We start from the raw sequence: 17,549 nt of genomic DNA on the forward strand, positions 1-17,549 counted from the left end.
GAAGCAGATTTGGAACTGCTCTTGTCTTAAAAGCCAACCTTCCTTAGTGGTCTGTTGTACATGTTTCACTGCAACATGTAGCTAGCCCCTCTGTAACGTTAAAAGAAAACTCTTTTGCAAACAGGTAGGAAAGAGATGGCTGCAGGGGATTCCCCCTTAGATTTTAAAATGAGACTTTTGCCAGAGTAGCCCCATAGGACAAAGAAGGGCTGTTTGTTGGAGATTTCCCCCCTTATCTCCTGGCTAAGATGTTGAGAGATGCTCAACCCCACCTACTCCATTGCCTCTGCTTGTCTTTCACAAGTAATTGAAATCTTTAGGGCATTTCAAAAGGAAGCTCTTGCCAGAGGCGTGAATCTCTAGGCACCAGCTGAAGGGCGAAAGCACAAGGGCTCTTGACCTGAGGCTCTTCACCTGGGGTGTACATCTGGGGCCCAGGCACTATATACAATGAGTGAAAGAAGGTCGCCTACACCAGAGAAAGAGATACACCAATTACTTTCCTAGAAACCGGAACCTATGCTGACATAGAGCTATACCTACTGGACCTCTCTTACCTCAGCACATCATGACTGTGCCCAAGACTGTTGTGTGGTTTCTCTGGGGACACTAGAATATTAATAGTGAGGTATTTGGGGAGGTTTATTAGTAGCAGTTGGGGGAGTAATTGTTATCTGGAACAGGATGTTTGAGGAATGCACTCTTTCAGTGCAAACAAGAACTGTGAGGTATAGGGGTGGGAATTTACCAAAGATGGCCAGTATTCGGCAAGGATGCTCACTGCCTGTCTAACCTCTGCAGCATTCCTGGAGTTGATGAAACAAGGGCTCCTATTTTTCCCTCATCTACATTGATATTGTGCAACATGAGGTCAGTGAAACACAAAACTACACATCTCTATAAAATGTGGCCGAAAGAAGAAATTGACCCGGCTTGCATAACAGAAACATGGCTGGATGAATATGACATGGTGTGTCTGTCCCAACTAATGCCTCCTTGGTACGCAATTCTCCACCAATCAGTCACAACTGGTTGGGGTGGAGGTGTGGCTATTATCCTCCATGAATCCTTCAACTTCTACAGACTTCCAATGCAAACGATCACTGGCATTGACTGCGCTCCTTACATTAGGGACTAAGGAGAGGTTAGGCATTCTTGTCTACTAGCCCCCTGGTACCTAGTGGCCATCTTATATGAGTTGTCAGAGGTGTTGTCAGATGTGGTGCTGGAGACACCTAGACTGATCATTCTGGGTGACTGCAACATTCATGCTGAGGATACCTCATCGGGACTGGCCCAAGATTTTATAGCTTCTTTGAGTGCCTTGGGTCTCTCCCAACTTGTGATTGCCCCAACATATCACAGAGGTCACACCCCAGACTTAATCTTTTGCAGGGAGCCTTTGAGGGAAGATTTGATTTCAAGGCTGGAGATTCTTACTGAACCATGTTCTGACCACTACCTACTTAAAACCAAGGTGAATGTGGGCCTGACACCCCTCTTCAGAGGAGGCCCAGTTAAAATGGTCCACCCACAGAGGTTCATGAATCCTACTGGATTCCAAAATGCTCTGGGGGATTTTAGGATTCTAAACATGTGTACTGTTGAGGCTACAATGGAAACTTGGAATTTGAATCTCCTTGAAGCTATCGACAAGATTGCCCCTCACCGACCTCTTCCACCCGTGGGATGAAACCCAGCCCCCAGGTTTACCACGGACCTTGGTGGTCTGAAAAGGGCTGGGAGACATCTAGAACGGCGCTGGCAGAGAACTTTTACTGAATCTGACAGATCTTGCTATCGTAGTAGCTCTTTGTAAGACCTATGAAGTGGTGGTGACAGCAGCGAAGAAAGGTGCTTCTCTACTAGTACAGCATCAGCTAGTTCACATTCATCCCAGTTGTTCAATGTAGCTCAGCGATTGCTGATGCCTCAATCTGAGCCTCTAATATCACAAGAACAAACAATTGACTGTGATACTTCTGCCAAGATTTTGCTGATAAAATATTGAGAATACGCTCTGATCTGGATGTCAGTTATAACATAGGTATACCAGAAGAAAGGCCTAATACACTGCCTGGGCTATTTATGGGATCATTTTGACCCAATTTCCATGATAGATGTGGACAAGATCCTGTGATCTGTGAAGGCCACTACTTGTACCCTGGATCCTTGCCCATCCTGACTAATAAAATCATGTAAGGACCACATCAACAAACCCTTAGCATCTGTTATAAATCAATCACTAACTCAGGGCACCTTCCCTCAGCCGCTCAAAGAGGTGGTTATTCATCCGCTACTTAAAAAAACCATACCTCCAGAAAAACAATGTGGCCAGTTATCACTTGGTCTCTAATCTACCCTTTCTGGGCAAAGTGACTGAGAGAGCAGTAGCGAACCAACTCCAAGTCTTCCTGGATAACTCATATGCCCTAGTAGACCCTTTCCGGTCTGGTTTCAGGCCAGGCTGTGGGACAGAGACAGCTCTGCTAGCTTTAGTTGATGATCTCTGTCTGAGTGTACACGAAGGCTGAGCCTCTCTGTTGCTCTTATTGGATTTATCTGCAGCCTTCGATACAGTAGATCATGACATCTTGTTGTGGTGCCTGGAGGCAGAAGTAGGTATCAGGGCATGTATGTAGAACTGGTTCAAATCATTCCTCATGGATTGGACTCAAAGCTAGTTGTCATCAGTGTGGGACCTATCTTGTTGTGTTCCTTAGGATGCAGTTCTATCCCCCTTGCTTTTCAATCTCTTTGTAAAGCCCTTAGGACAAATCATTTGTAGCTTTGGGGTTGGTTTTCATCAATATGCTGATGTGACTCAGCTGTATATATCCTTATCCAAATCTTCTAGTGATGCTGTAGAGGTCCTGAATTGCTGCCTGGCCATGGAGGTTAACTGGCTAAAAATAAACAAATTGGAACCAAACCCTGAAAAGACAGAGGTAATGCTGGTTGGGAAGGAGGAGGTTTTAAAAGGACATTGTTCTCCCCACTTTTAATGGAGGTTAGCTGACCCTTGCCGACTCAGTCAAAAGCCTTGGAGTCACACTGGATCCAGCTTTATTACTTCAGAAGCAAGTGAATGCAGCTGCAAAAAAAGGCTTTCTACTAACAGCCTACCTTGTAAGATGGCCCCTTACCATGATACAGCTGCCCTGACCACTGGGATACATGCTACAGTAACATCGAGACTAGACTACTGCCATGCATTGTACATTAGTCTCCCCTCAAAATCAACTTGGAAACTCCCATCTGTTCCTGAATGGGGCAGCTCAGCTATTAACTGGGGCTAGACAGAGCATGCATATTACTCCCTTTCTGCACACACTCCATTGGCTGCCCATCTGTTACCAGGCTCAGTTTAAATATTAGCTATCACATACAAAGCCCTTCATGGCCTTTGGCCCTCTTATTTGTGGGGCCGCCTCTTTCCCCGTGCTCTGCCACAACAACTTCACTCGTGTCAATAAGGGCTTCTGCAGGTGCCAACCTGCAAATGAGCAAAATCAACAACTGCCTGTACACATGCTTTCTCCATGGTGGCTCCTGCCACTTTATTGCTAAAAAAAAAAAATGCTAACCATCATCTGAGCCTTCACCGAGTCGTAATCTTTGTTTTGCTGCTCTAGGGTCTTGCCTCAATGTTGATGGCTGCTGACTGTACAAAAAAACCACTGTGTCAACGCAATAAAATGAGGTGTGCCTGTTTATGTAATCCACCTTGAGTCTCTCTGAGAAAGGTGGACTATAAATAAACAGTGTGAATAAATAAACAATCCCCCAAAACGTGAGTTTGACATACGGTTAAGAGGAGGGTTGTGAGATGAGAATTTCAAAAACATAAAGGAAATGTCAGAATTATGGTTTCAATTCAATAACCTTTAATAGGCATAGTACAAAAGACAGCTCATACCGATTCTCACAATTATGGTATCATAAAATGGGGTATACTTTTTTAATTCCAGGGAGTAAAGAAAGGGTTTCTCCCTGCCCTCCCGTGAAAGAGACACATTTGGCACGCTTACATTGGAAACAACTTAGTTTAAATATGAAGGCTGAATATTATTTCGGAGTAATCAATATGCAAAGGTTTGATTTGCCCATATAGCTCTAGTTGAAGAGAAAAAAATTCTTGTTTGGTCTTCCACTTACTTTCTCCTCCGGGTTTTTTTTTTTTTTTTTAAACCCTCTTTATGTGGAATGCTTGGAAGGTTCAAGGAAGTAAGAGAGCTACAAGAAGTAGGAATGTAGAAGTTGACAGGTTAATTTCATTATGTGTGTGTACGTGTGTTAAAGTCAGAGCATTTCAATAGGATCTTATTATTAAAACGTTATTATTTTAAAATATTATTAAACATCTTATTAAAATATTATGCAGCGCGGCATTACAAAGTTTAATAAAACAATGCGGAGGCCCTGCAGAAGAAAGCAATGCGAGCCACTGTATTTTTCTTTTTTACTCTGACAAGAGTGCTGATTAACTAACTTCTAATGCATTTTAATCTCACTTCATTGCACAGCCTGGGTCACAGGTGCTCTGGCACAATATAAATCATTATTTATTATGCTGGAATGAAATCGTCCCAGCTAAATGGAGTGCAAACGCTGGGCCATTAGCTGCTGTAGAGCTTTGCATTCACCCCCCCACCCCCGGAGTTATATAACTGTGCTGTTTGGGTGACTCTTTGATTTGTATAATCAGTATAGTTATTTCTCATCTTTAAAATGTGGGCATTTCAATTTTCTTATATAGCACAATATTTAAGGGGACCATCCTGGCAAATTTGCACAATTAGTTTGTTTCCCAATAACTCCAGGCAGTGTTAATTTTCTGCGCTTAGGTTAGTTATATATGTCAACAACATTTTCTTCCCCTTTCAGGTAAACACATTGTACTTAAAAAAATAATAAATGCATATTTGCTTAGTTCTTTGCCATAAAAATTAGTTACCCAAAGCCATTTTAAAATGTCATAATTTAAGACGTCGTAAGTGTGAATATCTTTTATGCACATTTTCCTTTCCAGAAAACAGTAAAAGACAAGCTTAATCTAATACAAATTGGATTCTTGGCTTGGACATGACAAGAACCCTGCAGTAAGAACCAGGACTGGATAGGCTGGCATTAGTCCTGTTCTCTGATACATTGACACTACACCATTTGGTCAAGAAAAATAGTTATGATTCTTTTTATGTTGACAATTAAATTAACGGGAGAGAATGCCTTGTCAACAAGGCCTTTCCAGGGATGGGGAAAATGCAGTTACCTAAAGACGTGCTCTCGAGAGCCAGCATGGTGAAGTGGTTAAGGTGTCGGACTAGGATCTGGGAAACCCAGGTTCGAATCCCGCCTCTACCATGGAAACTTGCTGGGTGACCTTGGGCCAGTCACACACTCTCATCCTCGACCCTGGTAAGTATTTGGATGGGAGACCTCCAAGAAATGCCAAGGGTGTGACACATGGGCAGGCAGTGGCAAATCACCTCTGAACGTCTCTTGCCTTGGAAACCCCATGGGATCGCCATTATTCAGCTGAGACTTGATGGCGAAACACACACACACACAAAGACGTGCTCTCACTTGGCACCTGGCAACAAAGGTCATATTCACTTCCACGTTGATGCACTTTCTATAGTGCAGTGTATGTCGTGGGAACAGATTGCTGCCATATCGAGAGGGTGAGGAGCTAGCCCCCTGTGCTTTTCCAAAGTTCCCTTCTACTTGCGCTGGTAAAAGAAGAAGAGTTGGTTTTTATACCCTGCTTTTGTCTACTGTAAGGAGTCTCAAAGCGACTTACAATTGCCCCCCCCTCCCAACAGGTGCCTTGTGAGGTAGGTGGGGCTGAGAGAGTTCTGAGAGAACTGCGACTGGCCCAAGGTCACCCAGCAGGCTTCATGTGGAGGAGTGGGGAATCAAACCCAGATCTCCAGATTAGAGTCTGCCGCTCTTAACCACTACACCACACTGGCATCAACGCAGGATCTTCAGGTTGCCTTACCCCCTCCCCCCAGGGGAGAGAACAGCTGGAAAGTGCAGTCTGCTTCCTCTTTCCAGCAGCCAAGCCTGGTTTGTGCTCCCCACTTCATGCAATTTGTCTCTTATTGGGACATCAGAAAAGGGGAGCCTGGTTAACCTCACATTGCTCATTAAGCAGTTTGACCTGAATTACTTCTGGCTGCCGGGGAAAGTGATTCTTATGCATCTTGCTGTCACTTTCACTCTCTTTTTTAAACACCGTTTATCGTGTGTGTGTGTTTTTAAACACAATTTTTCTGTTTGGAAGAACATAAAATGGTTTTTGCTAAATCAAAATCCCCATAAAACACCAATTCACTGTTAAGGCAAAAACACGAAAGGGTGGTTGGGTTGTGCCTCAGAGCCCCAACCAACTGGTAGAGAGATGCTGCTGCTGGGGAGGGCTTTGGTCAAGGACTTTCTTTCTCTCTGTGTTAGGGTTTGCATGAGGCTGGTAATAAGTTCCTTCCTGCAGTGCTTCAAAAGCTTGGAAGTAATGGGCCCCTTGGGTGTGGTTAAATGGTAGACATTGCTGTCGCATCGCAGCACTTATGGTGACCCCGTAGGGTTCTCCAGGCAACAGACAAACAGAGGTGGTTTGCCATCTCCTGCCTCCGTGCAGCAACCCTTCCTTTGTGGTCTCCCATCCAAGTACTAATGAGGGCCGACCCTGCTTAGCTTCTGAGAGCTGATGAGATCGGGCTAGTCTGGGTCATCCAGGTCAGGGCATGGTTAAATGGACACACGAAAAGAAACCTGGGAAAGATAATCTTGCTTTGCTAGCTTTTTGCAAAAGCATCCTGATACTGTTTGGTTTTGTTCTTGTACATGGCATGCTGCCTTAGGTAGTGAAGGGTAACCCCTCCCCTCCAGAAATAATATTTGGAATATTTAATGTTATTTACAATATTTATAATCTGCTCAAAATGCAGCACAACATTTTAAAAATTATGTCAATACTAAGCAATAAAAATACAATTAAAACTTATATTTACTAATACAGAATAAGAGCCTATAACAGTTTAACAACTCGACCTTCACATGACCTTCTATTAAGCTAGCCAAAGGCTTTGTCAAACACATGGGCCTTAAACAGTCTTCTAAATATTTATCAACTTCCTATGCGAGGTTGCTCCATAACACTAAAAAAACCGCTTCTTGCTGCAGGTCCCAAATGGCGAGCACAGAGTAAGATCCTAAGAGATTATTTTAAGAAGCAAGTAGGTTCATGTGACGCACTTTGAGAGATATATGGATCTCAGAATTTAAAGATCAAAGTTGGGACCAAGACATTCATTGGCAGCCACTGCAATTTTCACAGCAGTGGCTGGATGTTCACTGTCTTCCTATACCTGCCAAAAAACGGGCAGTGGCATTATTTGCTAGCACTAGATGCAGACTGTCTTCAAGGGCAGCCTAATAGAGAGCACATTAGAATATTCGTTTATAAAACCATGAATAACTATGGCAACATTCTAATTGTCTAGGAATGGAGACAGCCAAAGGTAACTGATAAAAGGCACTCCAGAATGCATTTGTTGAGAAGTAACACCAGATCCAGGACTATTCCCAGGTGACATACCTGCTCATAAAATGAGACATGCATGCAGCATTGATAACAGATGGATAGCTCCCTCACGCCCAAAATATCTGATCTCCTAACAAGCATAATTTTGATCCAACAGCAGAACCACTCTGGGAGGGGAATCCTGAGCCAGAGAAAGGTCTAGGAAGAGAATCTGAAGCTGATAGGCAAATGCTCAAAAAGAGGGACAGATCTGTCAGGGGCTGAAGCAGGGTGAGAGAAGTATATGAGGAGAGCTGAGGAATGAAGAAGAGAAGTATATCTTCTGAGCTAGGCCCCGTCTGGCTGCTGTTCCCTCCTCCTCCACCTGACAAACAAATATCTAAATATTTTACATAAGGGGTTTTTAAGCGCCGTATTAATGTGCTGAGGTTAAGACAGTACTTTATGATACAATATTAGCTATTTTATTAATTCTGTGCTTTTTAAAATTAGCATTATCTGTGTTCTTCTTTGAATTGCACAGTTCTCTCATTATGTTTATTCCGTATTTATTGATATTTATAGTCACCCCCGAGAAAGACTTTTTGTCAAAACATACTGGCCAGTGTATTTGAAGTCCCTTTTAGTGTGTCGTGTATTTCCTCTACGTGGTTCTCTGGCTATTGTTGGCATTATGTTTGTTTTCTTTTTTTCTTTACCATGGTGGAGGAATTGGGAGTGGGCTGCAAGATTGGAGGAATTGGGAGTGGGCTGCAAGATTACATTATCTCTTACCTTCTCTCTTCTGGAGCATGGGTTTCTCCTTCCTGCATTAACATTAGTAGTGTTAACCTACAATAAAAGATAACTAAGGTGCTTTTCTTAACCTGAGATCTGAAAGTCCTGCTCTGAAGCTTTTTTTAGATCACGATCTAAGTAAAAATCCTAGTTAACCCTAACTTCAGTTAAAGGTAGTTAAAGCCTTATAGGGAGGTGTTCACATTCCAGAGGAAGCATGTGCTTCTGTGTACCACTCCCATTATATGATATGGTAATCCTGAGTCCGTCCAGGGAACAGCCTGCTATTTCGAAGGAGTGGGAACTGTGGGGGGCCTAATTCTGGTTGGGACCACTGCAGCATAGGGGGAGAAGGGGCTTCTTCTCCCCCCACACACACACACACTGTGCATTGTTTTTCTGACCCAAAACAGTGCTGCGGGAATGGGCAAGTAACCAGTCAACCATGTTCTGTAGCATATCATCATAGGGCAAATGCAAGACTGATATTTAAGAAAATGTTTCTTATGCTGGAACAATGGTTGACTTTTGAGTAAATGCTTGACTGAATATGAACATTGTGCATGGAAATTAAATCAGACCAAAAACCAAATGTCTGTGATCCAATGCATGAGTGCTGCGGCCTACAGAAGAAACCTTAGCAGGGTTTGGAAATACGGATCCAGACTCATAACAGTTAAGCTGGAAGTCAAACTGACAGAGTAGATTGACCTAGGACACCAAGAAAAAGACTAATTTAAATCAAATTCCTATTTTTGAAATTGATATCTTTCCTGTACAATTATGCATACCGTCTGGTTGCTATACCAATTAAAACTTACTGGTTTGCAACCAAATCACCCTTTATGCAATTTTTGGAGCATAATGCAAAACATTTTGTTTTGCAGCTTGTATATGTCTGCTTAGAGACACTAGACAGATTTCTGCAAGGATGCTAAACAAGATTACTTACTTGAAGGCCGATAATCCTATGATCGCATATTTGGAAGTAAGCCCCATTAAACAAAAATGGGACTTGCCTCTATGTGAACTTGCATAATATCAGGCTACAGTTGTCCAGAACTTTCTGTAAAGAAGGGCAGTAGTTATTAGGCAAATTGGTTGTTTCTCAGTGAGATGGAAAATTAATTTCTACGCTGTTGCTGTTTCACTATTTAGACCAACTAAATAGTCATAATTTGAGAACAGAATGAATCATATGGGTTCCATGGAGGATTCTGGAAAGCTTCATGGCTATGTGGAAAAAATTTCTACCCTTAAAGGCCAACAAAACTTCTCAACAAAACTGGTCTTTAAGGTGCTATTGGACTCCAGTTTTGTTCTACTACTGCTACAGACTAACATGGCTACCCACCTGAAACCATCTTCATGGCTAAGTGGGTATTTGAACTTGGAATCACCGATTCCAATCCAACATACTAATCACTGCATCACACCAGATCCTGTACAAAATAATGATTTGTGCATTAGTAGGCATGGATGCAGAATAGCATATCGTATTTTGCATCCATCTATGGATTATAGTGGATCTTGAAGGATCTTCACATTTTGACAGGCTAATGCTGAAGAAGTCAGATACTGCAGCTTGTTTGGGAAGTTGCCTGTCAAAATATGCTTCCTCCTCCAACTCTGTTTTCTAACTGCAAATCTCAGAGGCTCATTTTTCTGTAAAAAGTCGTTTTTGTATGGATTCAGACATGTACTTCTTGGGCTCATTCGATCCTTCATTTATTTCCCTTAATTTAGTAGAAATGGGAGTGCCTGATTTTAGAGAAAGAAATGGCAAAAAAAAGTCTGTTTTCACTAGAAGGAAGTAAAGTGAATTAAAGTATGTGATTCCCTTCTGCTCAACGACCCTATCTATATTTTAGACCCTTCAGTGTTGAAAAAAATAGTTTATTTTAAAACTATTTTTCAGAAGGCTGTTTATCATCGTTTTTTTTCTTTTCATTTTTCCATTTCATGTCTGTTTAACCTTATAGTTGCTTTAGCTTCTTACCTCTGAGAGGGGGAGCTTTTGATCTTCATAAGCTACTTTTTTAGAAGATTTCGGAAGAATAGCTGCGATAGTCCATAGAAGCAAGAGAGCAAAAACTTCTGATGTTGCAGTGCTGTTTATCTTTCCAGAAAATATATTTTATGTTGTGGGTTTAATGAAACTAAATTGGTTTTTTGTGCTTCTAAGAGAAAAGTTATTGTTATGAAAGTGGATAACGAATCACACTAAACTCTGTTTAAAAATTTCACTTTTTAAAAAAATTCTACAAGTTTTAAAATAATTAAATATTGATGTATTAGCTGGAAATATTGTTGAATTCTATGTATATGTACAGGAATTTGACAAGAGGAGTCGGTAGATTTAGAGAGATTCTAAGGGCTGTTGAAACAAGAACTACACAAAATCTACGAATGGTAAGTTTTTATGCCTACAAATAATTGCACCTAATTGCAGTTAATAAGAGTTTTGTAATTGGTTATAAACCATTAATACCTTGTGCACTGTTTTCCTGTTACTACATTAGAAGAAGAAAAATATTACAGATTCAGCTCAAACCCAACCCCTTTCTGACTATATATTACTCTTCCTACACACTTGACACTGAGAGACACTGTCCTTCAGTGTTACTCCTCTGAAGATGCCGGTCACAGCTGCTGGTGAAACGTCAGGAAAGAAAATACCAAGACCACGGTTACACAGCCCGGATAACCTATGAGAACCAATGAACTCTGACCGTGAAAGCCTTCGACAATATTACGGAACGTTCACTTATCAACAAACATTTTAATGTGATATTAAAATAAAAGTAAATAATTCAGAGAGACCAATATATATTTTACTGAAGGCACATTTGCCAGAACATTTGTGTTAATAGCCTATTGAGTTCCATGCTTATGAGCAAAATTTTATGCAATATGATTAATGTTTCTAGTTCTGCAGTCTATTTTTTTCCCTACACCCTTAATGGGGGAAAATATTGTTCCCTGTTAACAGACAATAGCAAGGCAATTAGCTGAAATCTTGTTAAGAGGCATGTGTGAACAGAGTTATTGGAACCCCTTGGATGACCCTCCTCATCAGTCGCCCCTGGATGACCCCCTCTGGAAAGGTGCAAACACTAAACATTATGCACTTAGCAGAAGACCACGAGTATACTCTGGAGAAAAGTAAGTTTTCCCGTTTATTTTTAACATAATTGATTAGTATGCTTTGTGATGGCATTCTACTGGAATAATAAAAAGTAGGGGAATAGTCTTTTAACCGAGTTGCTGTGAAAGAGACCAAAATGGAGGAAGAAATCCACTTCCTCGGTGGGCAGAATGAAAACATTTTTCCTGACACTGTGTGAATATCTTCTATGTTTAGACAAGGCTTATTCATCAACATGAGCCCATGTTAGGAACGATATCTAGGTTATCAGTTACCTAGTGCATATGCACTATATTATAATACTGGAGCAACATAGTAAGGCATGACAATACTTGGGGCAATGTGGTAAAGCACATACATGACTGTGTGTTTTCCCCCTCCGCTGTCAAGTCGTTTCAGTCAGTATTGCAGTATCCTAGGCCTCTTACAATCATGCCCTTTAGCTTTCCCCCCGAAGCCTCTGGATTTCTGCCTTTTTAAATATCAGTTTGGGCATTGTAGGATAATGATGTGAGGGCAGTGTGTTTTACCTTTGTCAGGGAAAAGCAAGGTAGGAGAGAGAGTGGTCTTGTGCTCTGATAAGCTCCAGAAAGTTCTGCAGCTGTCCTGTACACGTGCAGTGCTCATGTGGGAATGCACAGATGATCACATGATGAACATCGGTTGCAGATTACTCCGCAACCCTGTTTTACAGTGCTTGACTCAGTACCCAAAACCTAGACAGTGCTGTTGTCTGAATAACTCCCATATTTTCCTGTTGAGCCTTACACGATCCATGTGGATAGTATGCCTGAATTGTACGGGGATGCATAGTTAAATTATGGAACTCCCTGCCCCAAAATGTGGTGATGGCTGCCAACTTAGAAGGCTTTAAGAGGGGAGTGGACATGTTCATGGAGGAGAGGGCTATTCATGGCTACTAGTTAAAATTGATACTAGTCATGATGCATACCTATTCTCTCCAGGATCAGAGGAGCATGCCTATTATCTTAGGTGCTGTGGAACACAGGCAGGATGGTGCTGCTGCAGTCTTGTTTGGCGGCTTCCTAGAGTCACCTGGTTGGCCACAGTGTGAACAGACTGCTGGACTTGATGGGCCTAGTCTGAGCCAGCAGGGCTTTTCTTATGTTCTTATGAGTGGGCTGCACCGTACTGGCGTCAACCAACGAAGTCCTTGAAGGACTGTGATCTAACATTCCTATAAATCCGCTCTCCTTTTTGAGAGTTTCTAACAATGATCAAAAGTGATCCCTCTTCAGCTTACCATCTGTTTGTCAAGTTAGGATAATGTGGCCATCATGCCAGGTATTCTAATTTGTAGGCCTGTTTTCCTTTGGAAGTTTGCCCGAAACCTTCAGAAGTGTTTTTTGGTTTTTAGTTGGCTTTTGGACCTAGAGTTTGAAATGACCTTCTGAGTATTTTAATTCTTAATTGTTACCACTCTAACACAGTGTTAATGAGAATTTTGTATACTGCTGATGCCAATAGCATCATACCATGTCACAGCTTTAATTAGAAGAGTCCCAAAATTGTTGGACTACTTAAGATAAAACAATTAAGTTTTCAGTTATTATAGAAACATGTTGAAATTAAAAAGAAGCTAGCTTGTAACTGTAGTTCACTTAACATTGTTTGATAATAGTGGGAGAATAGTGAAAATTATATTGGTCTCACTTTTCCATTAGCAGTGAAGAAAGCATTGAATGAAAATATGGCATGAGAATAAGCAGAAAAATCATTACAGCAATTAATCTTACTTTAGTGTCTGCTCCCATAGCTTTAATAATTTAAGTCATTTTGAGCTGTGTGGAAGTTTTAAAACAGGCTTGTAGGGAGAGATGGTTTTAAGCTTCTCCCCTGCCTTTGGGCTATGAGATTTTCTTTTTGTACATTTAAGTGCACCTGCAGCTCACTGAATTTGCTTTCATTTGTTTTCATTTAGTGCTGTGGACATGGTGTTCTATCAGACTTTTTGATATAATGAATTATACATAGGGTAGAATATTTAAGTGTTTCGTTACAGGAAGCAGCATAACACTCTTCTAGTGTTTGTGAAATTTCTTCTGGTGCTTATGAAATTTTTTACATGAGGAAATTATGTTTTCTACATCGAGTACTTATGAGGGTCTTCAATAAACGCACCCCGGATCTTTATTAATATTTTTGTGGAAGAAACATGAAGAATCACTCTGCGACTCAACCAGTGTGTTAAACCAGGGTCTGTTTTTGTGGCTGCACTTTCTCTGGCCACTCAGTAGTCAAGCCCAAAGCCAGAAATGTTATAGTAAGGAGGCATCAGTACACTAGGCCTTGTTGCATTTCCCGTCTTAAGGAGCTATATGCAGTTCATTTGTTCTAGTCTCCTTTCCACATTCACAGTAATGGTAAAGGCACATAGAAGTCAGACTGGCATTGCAGCAATTCTTAAAAAGAAAAAAATGTAGAGCCATACAACATGAAATTAGATGGAATCAATTTTGCTAAGAGTATGGGCAGTAGCTATTGTGATCCCAATGTGAGAAGTCTCATGAAATCCAGGAAACTCTTCAGGCCGTTGAATGTGTCCCTGTGGTTGCTAACAATGCAGCAGTATGGAGACATGGTGGCTTTTTGCGTTTGTGCTCATTGGGTCATTTTTATAACTTACAAAAACAGCAAACTGTGTTGCTTGTTTTTAATCCTGATTACCGCTGTATTACTGTGGGGAACGTATGCAAGCATCTTTTCAAAACAACTTTTATTGTTGTAATTTGATTTGCTGTTGCAGGAATCAAAATAGGTACAGATGCTATTATATACCAACTAGTACACTGTGTGCTTGTAAATTGTTATTAGTGCTGAATTTGTCACAGCAGTTAAATATTGTATGTAAAAAAAATCTGACTTTATTTTTAAGGTAATAAATACTCAATTTTTAACAGCATTTTCTGTCCTCAAGAGAATACTGAAGAAGCTCTTTTGCTGCTGCTGATCAGTGAATCTATGGTGAGTAAGATTTATTTAAAATTAATTTCATTTAGATTACATTTGTTGCATTCTTTCCATCCAGTGTCTCATGTTTTGCTTCTTTTATTATGGAAACATCTGTGTTAACCCTTTCCTCTTACACCATTTCCTTGATAAAAGTAGCCCATCAAGCTGTTGTTAGTTTGAGGGGAAGGAGGAGAAAGCTATGACAAGGGCGTCTGTATTTCTTTTCCCCTTTTGAGGGGGAAAAGTAGGCCTTTCAAGTATTACCAACCCCAACAACAACCCTATGAGGGTTTTTGCCACCAATATTTCCCACAAAACCAGGGGAAGCGGCCTCAACAGAGGCAAAAGTGCAGGCAGGGCGCACATTGGCCCTCGATCAGCCACAGAGGGGCAAGTCGCTCCCATGACTAGTATGTGACACACAGTTCCTAAACAGGTTAATGAAATATGCCTCTTACTGGTCACTTACTACAAATGACCTGTGGGTTTTGTTCATAATAACATTTGGTTGCAATTCAAATCCAGGCCTTATTGTGTATCTCCACTGTCTCCATATGCCTCTACTGTGCCTCTTGTCTGCAGAGGTTGTGAAATTGGTGGGAAAGGGTGTGATAATGAAACTGTCCACACCCATTTCTGACAAAGGTTTTTACTCTAGGTGTTTCCTCACCGACAAGAAAGGGGGTGGGAAGAGACCTATTTTGGACTTGAGGCGGTTAAACAAACACCTCAAGATACCTAAATTCAGGATATCTCTGAGTGATACTCTTCCCTTACTGTCACCCCACTGCTGGTACACAGTTCTAGATTTAAAGGATGTGTATTTTAATATGTCTATTCATGAGTCTCATAGAAAATGTTTAAGGTTTGAATGTGATGGTAACTATTATGAGTACACAGACTTACTATTTGGTTTAGCAACAGCAATGGACATGTTTTGTATCATGGATATGGCTTTGGATGGGGATGGAGAGCAGGATAAAAATTGAAATAAATAAACAAATTGATTAATGAATGGGCATGTATCATGCTTAGCACATTCCGAAGAATCAGTATTGCTGCTTATATGTCCTGTAATGTCTGCAGATACATCTCTGTGTGTTTTAATTGTGTAAATATTCAGTATAGAAAGGAAATGCTGAAGCAAACAAAGTACATTCTTGATCTGAGATTATATGTTTTCAAGGGTGGATGTGGGTAGTTAAGCTCATGAAAAGTTGAATGCTTAGCTTCCTATGTACTGTACCGTTGTAAAAATTCATGTCCCCCATCCTGCCCTTCAACAGTGTCTGATTACCTTGTTTTTATTTATGCAAATTGTTAGATGTTGTCAAAGCCTAAAATAGCTATAGGAGAGCGAAAGTCTGTAGGAATCTAAACTGGGTGATGTTCTTCTCCCTTAACTGGAGATAAAAGTAAACTCCCAAATAATGTACATCTGAAACCGTAAAACGAGAAGACTTTAAATAAATTTGTCTTCATGTCTTATTGAATCCATTGGGCAGATACAAAGAGACAGCATATATGCTATTCAGCTTCCTTCTATTTGTTTACAGTTCTCATTTGTATTAGTCCCCCATTTTGGACATTTAGGTTGATTGATTGTGAGACGCAACAGTCTTTAAGAAATGCAGTTCCATCATTCCAACAAGGAAGGTTTAGATTTGCTATACCATTTCTGAGACCACAAGGCATGGGATTTTTTTTAATGTTCTGATACTTTTAGCTATTCACAAAAGCAATGGAAAACCTTCTAGGGAATATCCTTCATCTCCCCAGAAGGCCAAAGGTGTAACCTCATACTAACTCCACCCATCACCATGCTATTCAGATCTGTCTGGCATTCTACACAAGAATCAGACAGGAGGCCTTAACATCAGGGCCTGAAACTTTCCCTTCCCTTCCCTTTAAATGTCCAGCCTATTGAAGAGTTCTGTAGAACTCAGTCACTTGCACACTATTTCGTGTTATTTTTATTTGTCCTAATAAACTGTGCCACATGGCTTCCATCCCTGGATTTTGCAGCCGCTGTCTACTTTGGACTTTTATATTCATCCTTATTTTTGGTATTGTTTTCCAGGCTAATCGCGATGCTGTATTGAGCAGAATACCAGAACACAGAAACGATCGCATTATCAGTTTGCAGAGTGCATCCGTAGTCTACGATTTGCTTACCATTGCCCTGGGAAGAAGAGGTCAATATGAAATGCTATCGGAGGTAGGCTTTGAATACTTACCGAGGATCTGAACTCACCCAGGTGACAATCTTTAGTGGGTGATGTTATTATGTAGGGAATTTACCAGTTCAGTATTTCATGGAACAATCTAGGTAACGTTATAAACATTAACTTATTTTTATGGGCATAGGTTTTCTACTGCTTCCTACTACCAGTTTCAAAGGTAATGGTTGCTGTTTAATGGGGGTGCCAGAAGTGTAGAACAGCTCATAGTTCTTGCAGTTACGAGTCTAACTGCGTTCTTCTAATGTATGGCTTATATGTAGCACAGTTGCCGCTGATTACACGGTATGCTTCAGTTGCACGCAACTGGGTATCTGTGAGAAATTAATATTTTTGAGTACCAAATCGCTGTGCTAGATATGCAAATGATCCTACTTAGATTTTAAAGGCAAGATGTCATAATGAACGAGGAGGAGGCACTGAAGGAGAAATAACACACAACTTTACAGTATTTCAATCTGAAATACCTGTTTGTTGGATGACAGCATGGTGCTTAGCCAACGTAAAGGTCCATAACTTGGTAGTGAAATTCTTTTGCAAATTCTGAAGTAAATGCTATCGAAGAGATATTTACAGTGCAGCCCTAAGCGGAGTTACACCAGTGGGCTTCAAAGGGTGTAACTCTGCTTATTAACCATGTTACTTTAGTAGGCTTTCTGTGCTTTGCTGCTACAGTGAGTCATCGTATATCTGACCTTTTATTTTATGAATATCACCATAGTGATTCAAAGCCTAGGTGAGAAATAATCACTGCTACGATGCAGAAAACCAACTCAAATGTTTTTCATTGTGTTCTTGTAATTCGGTAGATTCTGTATAGCTAGTCATCTCGAGCCACTCTATAGAATGACATAATTCACAG

At 40.8% G+C, this 17,549-nt stretch overlaps 1 protein-coding gene across 4 annotated transcripts in view; it reads left to right on the top strand.

Annotated features, from left to right (window-relative positions):
- The window catches only part of TTC7B (tetratricopeptide repeat domain 7B), a 128,382-nt gene that overhangs the window by 37,299 nt on the left and 73,534 nt on the right, over positions 1-17,549 (top strand). For all 4 annotated transcript variants that reach the window (XM_056851308.1, XM_056851303.1, XM_056851305.1 and 1 more), the window contains 4 exons: positions 10,660-10,738; positions 11,319-11,491; positions 14,396-14,459; positions 16,528-16,665. In XM_056851308.1, coding sequence (XP_056707286.1) covers positions 10,660-10,738; positions 11,319-11,491; positions 14,396-14,459; positions 16,528-16,665 — 454 coding nt within the window. The remainder of the gene's footprint in view (positions 1-10,659; positions 10,739-11,318; positions 11,492-14,395; positions 14,460-16,527; positions 16,666-17,549) is intronic.

This window comes from Euleptes europaea, chromosome 6, assembly GCF_029931775.1.
Source record: "Euleptes europaea isolate rEulEur1 chromosome 6, rEulEur1.hap1, whole genome shotgun sequence".
Taxonomy (NCBI): Eukaryota; Metazoa; Chordata; class Lepidosauria; order Squamata; family Sphaerodactylidae; genus Euleptes; species Euleptes europaea.